Source organism: Lolium perenne, chromosome 4 (assembly GCF_019359855.2).
Source record: "Lolium perenne isolate Kyuss_39 chromosome 4, Kyuss_2.0, whole genome shotgun sequence".
In the NCBI taxonomy this organism is placed as follows: Eukaryota; Viridiplantae; Streptophyta; class Magnoliopsida; order Poales; family Poaceae; genus Lolium; species Lolium perenne.
Window position 1 is genome coordinate 366,518,021 of NC_067247.2, and position 9,374 is coordinate 366,527,394.

General features: G+C 44.9%; 1 protein-coding gene across 1 annotated transcript; it reads right to left on the reverse strand.

Moving 5' to 3' along the window:
• Positions 1 to 230: 230 nt before the first annotated feature.
• Positions 231 to 8,415, reverse strand: LOC127296679 (beta-glucuronosyltransferase GlcAT14A). Its single transcript, XM_051326861.2, has 4 exons — positions 7,744 to 8,415; positions 6,490 to 6,565; positions 6,289 to 6,404; positions 231 to 852 (listed from the first exon to the last, which is right to left on the reverse strand). The coding sequence occupies exons 1-4, from the start codon at positions 8,282 to 8,284 to the stop codon at positions 329 to 331; spliced, it is 1,257 nt and encodes a 418-aa protein (XP_051182821.1). The 5' UTR covers positions 8,285 to 8,415; the 3' UTR covers positions 231 to 328.
• Between the last annotated feature and the right edge of the window lie 959 nt (positions 8,416 to 9,374).

Consider the following 9,374-nt stretch of genomic DNA (forward strand, 5'->3'; position numbering starts at 1 on the left):
TGCAGGCTAACAAACGCGTCCTTGCTTGGCCAACTTGACGAAAACAGCACATCCAACAATGTTGCATGGCGTGGTGGCGGCAGGAGCATTTGATGCAATTGCCGATGTTGATGAAAGGACCGGGAAGGAGCAGATGAGAATTGAGATTGTCCCACTCTGTCAAGGTATTGCTGTGAAACCACGGACATAGTTCGACAGCAACCAGTTTCTGACACCAATGGAGATTGTAATTGAAGATGATACCGGAATCATCGCATCAAAAGACCAGACCACCACACAGCACACACAGAGATAACTCGTGGTTTCCTGGTTATACAGTCACAAATTGCTAGTCCCATATACATTGCTGAGAATAAAAGCCAGGATAGGCCAGCTTTTGAGCAAGCAACTTGGCAAGTTTCATAGCCGCAGGCCCAGGTCTAAGAACATCAGTGCTGCCTGAAACAGAACAGGGGCTGCTATCGTCCCCAGCACCACCTATGCACCATCCTCCTGGAGCTGGCTCTCCAGGCTGTCGCTGCAATATTTCCTCATCGATGTGATCCAGTACAGGGTCATCCTTGGTGAATCCGGTCGCAAAGGCTACGCTGCTTTGACTCATGTTTTCTGCGTCAGCCACGGACAGCAGTCGGGGCTCCTTTTTGGACGACGATTCATCCCACGTTGAAAAGTGTAGGTCATGGTTAACAACAGTCCTATTGAATTCCGGGGAATTGCAAAGGACTGTCTGGAAATACTTCCGGTGTGGCAAGGGCATGTTAGTCAGGTACATTAGCATTGTTCTGGGCAGATTGTTTGTTCCGGCGATACAATACTCGGTGAATTTCCTAGAAAGGATAACCGATGAAGAGCCTGCAAAAAGGAACAGCAAGTAAAATTAAATAGAGTATACTTTCACTGCTGTAAAAAAAAAAAAGGAAAACATCCATTATACTCCTCCGTTCCAAATTATGTGTCTCAGCTTTGGTCAGATTTGGTCTAGATGCATCAAGACACGTTTTAGTGTATAGGTTCACTCATTTTGGAAAAGAGGGAGTAGTAAACAAGGTTAAAAGGAGCTTCTATTCCTGAGAGGCCACACACTGCCACTTCAAATAAAGTAAATAGATAATGTTTACACCGCTTATTATTACTTTATTAGAACCATTACAGCGGTACCAAAAATACAACAATACCTCCAATAATGAGCATTCCAGTTGTACTTACTGTGTGTGCCAGTGTTTCATTGGTTAGGTTAAAAATACAGTAGCATGTTTGGCAACTTGGAAGGAAAGGGAATGGGAATTAGAGGTGGGAGTTTGTTAGGAGATTAGGCATGGGAAGTTGATTTTTAGTCCCAATCCCTTGTTTGGTGTGTGGTGGGACTAATGTGGAGAATCGGCAGTTTTGGTTCATGGATTATCAGTTTGATTATGAAGATAAGCTCACGCCGCTGGCAGATATAAAATAGCCGAAAATTGAATTTGTTGTTCACCGGATAAACACAGGGACAGATTAACGGAAAGGAAATCACGTACTATGTTGTATAAGTTGGCAAAGGACGTGCACAACGACTGACTTTGAGAGACTCCCCCCGTGGCGACTGCCCTCCGTGGCGACCTCCCCCGCTTGAGCCCTCCTTTCTTCCCCGTTTCCGGCCTCTCTCCTCCTCGCCGCCGCCGGCCACTGTGGGCGACGGTAGGTGGGAGGGAGGCCCGGACGTGTAGATATAGGTTGCTAGTTCTTTTTCCCTTCTCCAATAAATCAGATCTAGGGTTAGTGAGGATCCTTTTCTCCCTGTTTGTCTTGTCCATGGTGGCCGGGTCTTCGGTGCTGAGAGGTGGCCAAGTCCCCCGATCTGAGGTGCTTGGTTTTGCTCTGGTGCCTCCCTGGGAAACTCCGTCCGTACTCTGCTGCAGAGTGGCCATGGTGGCTGTTCAGGAGCTTCGATCTCCATCGACAAAGTATGCTTGTGTGGGATGGATAGCTGTCGCTTGCGCTGATCCTGCACTGGCACATCTCCCGCTCGGGCCGTATGCACCCCGAGTCGCATCTCCACCAGTCCACCAAAGGCTCTATCCCCACTCACGGGTTGTGAATGAACTGGGATCCCTTGATGCAGGAGGTGATTTCGAGCTGGTTATCTGCGACAAGTTGCTGGCTGCTGCAGTACAACATCAAGTCCAGTTCTGCGCGGCCGGCTCCTTCAGTTGTCCTGGTATGTCGTCGGATCTCGGTCTGGGGATTCATGAGAGAAGCTACTTCAGGTGTGGTCTCAAGCCAAGAAATTTCCTGCCTGCGACCAAGATTTGGTCTTTGTCCTGCATTATTACTTGGATTGAGATATGCAACACCATCTTGGATATTTATTTGTTCAATATCTGGTTGGAGAAGAAGCATTGCAAGATTACTACACAACCTTCTCCTAGTCTGACCCTATGCGGTGTTGTTCTCCTGATAGCTCAAGTTAAATTTTGTGCTGATGGGAATGGCCTTGTGGAGCTCGTGCAGCTGCCAGCGTGCTGGAATCAGAATTCGAGTTTTCTGCTGCAGGTTGTGTTCCTGCACATCCAGAAGGGGGCCGCTGGCCCTGTTTTGGGTTTTTTCACTCGATTTGAGGATGATCTTCATTGTTTGCGCTGGTGTGGTCATGTGCTCGAAAATAATGAGATGGAAAACCATCTGCATCATCATCCTGGTGTTCCCCCCAAGCTGAAGAAGATCTCCAGTTGTGAGTATACCAACTTAGCCTTGCATCAACTTTATATGGAGATCTTTGAGTCTGGTTATGCTGCCCGAAGCTTGAACTATTTTACCAGGAATCATTTGAGTTGTGTGAACCAGTGGAGCAAAGTTAGTATGATTGTCACATCTCCGCCACATTGTTATGTTTGCACACAAAATTCTTCAGTCAATGGCAGTCCAATAGGCATAAGTGAGCAAGCTTATCTTATTTGCCATTACTGCACAAGGTCATCTTTGATTGATGGCACTCATTCTGAAGATGCCGTTCCCTTGCTGTTCGGGCTGTGTCACGGGAGGTGGACGACAGCACCTTCGTTGTTGATCCTCAGATTTAACAGTGGGGACCCTTTAAGTTTGAGCTCGGTGAAGGCTATTCAATATCTACAGCTCAATCACAAACCTCAAGTGCATACGCCAGATAGACCGTTGGGAGAGTCACCCACGGGGCATCAACTGGTATGGAGCATAAAGGAGGCCCTTGAAGATTGCAATTGCAGCAAGTTCGAGCCCGAACTGTCGACGGACAAACGATCGCTGTTTGACTCCAATTGTAGTCTTCGGTATCTTCTGTGTAAAATGTCGCCATCTAGAATCCGTTATGTGCAACTTAGAACAGCTGGCTCTTGCTCATTTTTGAGCTTTGTAATCTTGTACTCCGATGGTTAATGGTTAATATATCTTTTATGTTCAAAAAAAAAGGACGTGCACAACCAGCACATTAATCGGCAAACTACCACACTGGGCCGCCGGTGGTGAGACACAAAGACGAAAGGTCAGCCACAGATTGATTGGCGTCCGGCCACAACAAATGATCGGCGTGCAAGACCAATGAATAGATTATATTTATATCGCTTCTTGTTTCCTTCGATTGCGGGATCGTGCGCAACGAACTAGTTTTTCTTCTCTTTCTCAATTCCCCATCTCGATTGAATTAACAGGGGGCACCCAGGGAAGAGATAAGAGGGAACTGAGGTTCTTAACTCCCATCCCCCCTCCTTGCTAACTCCCATTCCCTCTAACCATGCGAAGGAACTTATGCCTCATAACCTCTTAATTCCCATTCCCTAGTCTTAACACCCTCAAACCAAACACGCTGTAAGATGTGTACTCCCTCTGTTCCATAATTCTTGTAGCAAATTTAGACGTGACTAGATCTATCTAGTAACTTGGGCATCGACTAGATCAATATTTCTTTAATAACATTGAAGTATCTATATGAAGGAAATGAATTAGAGGAGACTGGTTGCTACTTCTTCAATGTTATTAAAGAAATATCGATCGCAAGGTGGGCAAAAGGAAATAACCCTCTCCATTGCATGGCTCATTCACTCAATCCAAAGTACGTATGCTTTTTCTTGCTTTACATGTTTGAATTGTCATCATTCTCTACATCTTTTTTTGTTATAAGATTTTAAATTAACCTTCTGCCCTCTTGTAGATACTATAGTGCCAAAGCCTCCCCACAAGGATGACGAGGTATCTAAAATCTGGCTGAAGGTTTTCAGGATTTTTTTTTCCAATTGAAGAACAATTGGCAAAAGTGAAAGAAGAGTACACCGGGTTTTCCACTTCTTCCGAAGAATTTAACGATTATGAGTCCATCAATGATAGATGGATGAGTAGTCCAATGGCTTGGTGGACAAACCATGGTTCATCAATTCCTTTATTGCAGAGCTTGGCTATTAAATTGGTCAGCCAACCAGCCTCATCTTCTTGCTGTGAGAGGAATTGGAGTACTTATAGCTTTATCCATTGTGTCAGCAGAAATGCATCAACTCCTGAGCGTGCACAAGATTTAGTGTTCACCCATTCTAATCTGAGATTGCTCTCAAGAAGATCTGATGCTTACAAGAGGGGTCAATCACTTATGTGGGATGTGGGAGGAGATGCTTTTGAGTCTCTTAACGGGTGTTCGTCTGTTTGAAGTTGCAAACTTGTCAATTGATGAGCCAGACTTGGAAGCTATCTCATTTGGAGAGGTGGATGCCAGTGTGGTCAATATGGAGGATGAGGAGGAAAACTAAATATTTATTTAGTGTTGTGTCGTAATATTTTCTAAATCTGTACTGCCACTTGCTATTCGATTATTTGCTATCAGCCTATCATGCTACCTACATGCTACATTGCTATCTTTGTAATATTTGAACTGCCATTCTGCTATGTAATATTGAACTTGCTTGTCAGCTTATGTTGTCTTGTTGATTAATGACTATTTGCTGCCTTATTGTTGCTGGAAGCCTGGAATGCTGGTTGCTGCCTTTCAAAATGGAAGAAAAGGTCAGGTGCTGCTGCATTAATCATTCAAGTTACAAACTAATAGTTCAGTTGAGTGCTAAACTCTTAAGTAACATTCTATCTTGCTGCCATTGTCTTTACTCTTTAGAACTTGGATTTGATTGCTTTGCTAGCTGCCTAGAATGAAGCTAAATCTGCTATTCTGAGAGAATTGGATTTCACATGAATCAGTTTTGTAGTTTGGATGCAAAGGAACAAGGTAAATCTGCTATTCTGTAGCTCCCAGATGTTACATATATTTATTTTCTGTTTTCAAACAAATAATAAAACGTATACTTGTATCTGTACATTTCCAAAATGCCGTATTTTTGTATCCGTATCTGGACGTATTTTTGTATCCGTATCATCCAGATACGGACACCCGTAGCCATATCCGTGCAATTTAGATTATTAGAACCATTACAGAGGTACCAAAAATACAACAATACCTCCAATAACGAGCATTCCAGTTGTACTTACTGTGTGCCAGTGTTTCATTGGTTAGGTTAAAAATACAAGTACCTTAAGATGTGTACTCCCTCTGTTCCATAATTCTCTTACGCACTGGGATTCGGAGTACAAGATATTTAAGAAAGAAATGAAATTTTAACTTCTCTTACGCACTGGGATTCTTCCAGACTGTATACTGAGTATAACAGTATAGATGTGCAAAGTTCTTGTACCGACAGGCAAAGAAAATGATAATGTGGTTAGGGTTAGGGCCATAACACATCTCTGTTAAGACAACATGTGTTGTTCTCCTTTTATATACCCCCTCTGTTCCATATTATTTGTCGCAGATTCGGATGTATCTATACACAAAATGTGTCTATACATCCAAATCAGCGACAACAAATATGGAATGGAGAGAGTATTTAGCATATCACCATCAGTTTAATTCACATGCCATAATGTTGACAGACAAGGATAAAGATGCCTACACATAGACAAGAAAATTAACAAAAGAAGAATCTACCACACTGTCCGGGACTTGAGTTAGTGCGGATGCAATAATGATCTCTACAAATGTTCTACTATTCTTCTCATGAACTATGCACTTATTATTATTTCCATCGGCACTCACTTCATGCTTCTAGTGCATTTTTTTAATTGCTACCAAACATCATCAATTCATATCAGGACATTCAAAAGGCAAACTTTCATTTAATAATACTTGAAAGAACACGTGAGATTTGAAATGGACTTGGTTCAAATAAATGCTGTTGTACACAGAAGGCGTAACAGAAATAATCCTATATGCTGATAAATATTAGAATGCATTGACCTCACCAGTAAACAATTTGTAAGCACTGGGCAGCTCACGCTTTTGAGTAGCATAGAAAATGTCGGTCCTGGAGGAGAGATATAGACCAGGATCAACAATAATTGGTCTTATTTGTCTTGCCCTGCACAGAAAAAACAATGCAAAGACTTTAACACGCAAATCCAAGTGAGCAAAGTTAAAATTTAGAATGATGTAGATGCCCTTACTCCTTCCAACCAACATAACTGGTATGCTGAATGAAGTTGATATCCCTTGGTAGATATGATAAGACATGCAGGAGATCTACCAAAAAAATTAAGTCAAGTCAGATCAGAACAGTAACCAAGCAGGATTAATGAAATGACACTACAGGAACTCTTTCTACCATTCTGTTCTATAACTTTATAACCAAGCAATTCTATAAGCAATAGCAAGAACCTGTTTTAAAAACAATATCAGAAGTTTCACTGCTTCAACATCAATTAGCAAAGGCAATGCATGTGAAGTGAGTTAAAGGCTCTACATGCCGAGATATTGACTAATTTTTTAAACTTCATTTCTTAAGCTCCAGGTACCAACAAAACAAGATCTCTGTCCAGACCTGTTACAAAGCATTAATTTAATTAGATAGCAATTATCTTCTGGAGCCAGATTAGGTGACCATTTCCATTCCACCTATGCCTATCCATTTGGAAGAATTCCAAGTCACCCGCCAAAAATAATGTTTTAGGGCCAGGAAAGCAAAACAAATATGTAGCATGATGGAAAATAGTTATGTTACTTGAATAGAAATGTGATCCCATCTGAATTCCTTCATTCAATGCACTAGACAAAGATGTGGTTGCAATTTTTTTACAACTTGATGTACAACAACCTGTGCTTCCAAAGCTACAAAAGTAAAAATATCCAACCATGGCAATAGGATTCTACTGCCTTTATCGAAACACTTCATAAATGAAAATTGCAATGGCAAAACGAGATACAGCAGAACTCGAACCGAGGCATCCAACTCCACGTGATGTCAACACGTGTGCACCCATCACAATCACAAGCTGGCAATGTGCAAATCTAACGGCGCGGAGCCGGTCGCGCCACAAGTCTTGACCGCACGTTTGGGCAGTATTTTCCCATATCGGTAATTAATTCTAACCATGATGCATTGCGGTTTATCTTTAGAACTAGTGGCATGCTTTACCGTACTAATTCAATGCAGTGAGGTCTATCTACATTAAAGCACTTTCAATGCACTAGACAAATTTAGCAGCCTGATGATTTGTACCAATTCAACCCAGAGAGTTGTGTGCATATTGAACAATCATCTCACACAAGCATTATCGATCACTCACGAGCAGAAAACTGGCAACTAGATTCACGCCCAACGGAACTGGCTAGATCTGTCTCGAACACCTCGAGGACGCTGGAGTCATGAGCACGCAGCAGAAAGGTAGATATCCAAGTAGTCGCGGAGAGAGAGGACTGACCGTCGGGGGCGACGAGCGGGTAGTCGGCGGCGTGGAGGTGCAGGAACCAGTCCCAGCCCTGGCCGACCTGCAGCAGCAGCGCAGCGCCGTGCAGCGCGGCGGCGAGCGAGGACGCGCCGCGGGGGTTGGCGAACCCTGGGTCGCCGACGACGTGGACGTTGCCGGCGCGGCCGGGGCCGGCGCGCACCTCGCGCGCGAGGCGGGCGCGGTCGGAGGCGGAGGCGGCGCGGTCGAGGAGGAGGAGGTAGAGGTTGCGGGGGTGGTAGGTGGCGAGGAGCAGGCGGAGGAGGCGTTCGGAGTCCCCCGCGGAGCCAGTGAGGAGGAATGCGAGCGCGGGCGGGGCCGGGCCGGCGGAGGCGGCGTCGGCGTCGGCTGGGAGCGGGGCGCGGCGGGGCGCGTCCGGAGGAGCGGAGGGAGTGGGGGAGGAGGAGGAGGAGAGGAGGTGGAGCAGGAGGAGGAGCAGGAGGGAGGTGAGGAGGAGGCAGGGGAGCGGGCGGGAGTCCTTGGGGAAGACGGAGGCGGCCGGCGCGGGAGGATGCATGGGTGAGGCCGGACGCCGGAGAGATCGGGACGGGGAGTCCTCCGCCGTGGAACGAGGGGAAAGGTTTGCTCCGATGTCGGTCCAATCGGTCGGTGTTGATGGCTGAACTGACCTGTGACCTGACCTGATCGCGCTTGGTGCACCTCACGTCCTGGCCCGACTCTGTTTGATTTCGTGTGTTCTACTCTTCCAATCTTGAGTTCACTGGCCTTTGCCTTTTTTCTTCCTCAAAAAAGAGGATAACCTCATCATTGGCTTTCGTCAATTTATTTGGTCCAAGTGAATACAATCAACTATTGTATCCGATTCATGTAAAAATGTTGATAGGGAAGTTCAGCTCATTCCAAATCATTACTTGCAATTCTAGTGGTTTAAACGCTGAAAACAAGCAACCTTCGCGGAAAGATAAGAGTATCCTCAGTCGTGTGGTCAAATCATGTTTAGATTAAGCGTTTGGGAATGCGGTACTTTGGTGTTGTTTTTTGGGCGCGTTTGCTTCAGACGCGTCCCCCAAAAGCATCCCTAATTAAACGTGTAACAAACAACAAAGTCAATAAATAGAAGTTGGGATAGATCAATCTCCTTTGAACCTCCGCTAGCTGAGCATGAACATTGATGTCACGGATTTCTATATGCATGGCGAGAAAATTATCAAACTCTGTAGGCACCTAGTGATCAACCTTCGCAAGAGGTTCCTGCCACTCGTAAGGACCAACATGCTTGGCTTGAGTCTTGCGGTCATTCTGAATGATCATGTTGTGCATGATCACACAAGCTTGCATCATCTCCCATGGTTTTTTTTTTGAACTGGGAAGGGACCCGAAGGACCCAGAGACTGTTCTATTCATCTGCGGTGACAGTACAAATTACATATATGACCTTAAAAGAAAATGAAACTACATCATGGTCCATGATTCTTGCAAACAAGACCCTACAAAGATTTGCAAAAAAAAGCCATCAACTCCTCCATCTTCTCTGTCATCGCACACGCTGGATCTCGGATCACGATGACCTAAGTCAGCATCGGGGACAAAACCACTTGGCAGGAGGTCGTCTTGCACCACCGTGTCGAGGAAGAAAGGCCTCCAGT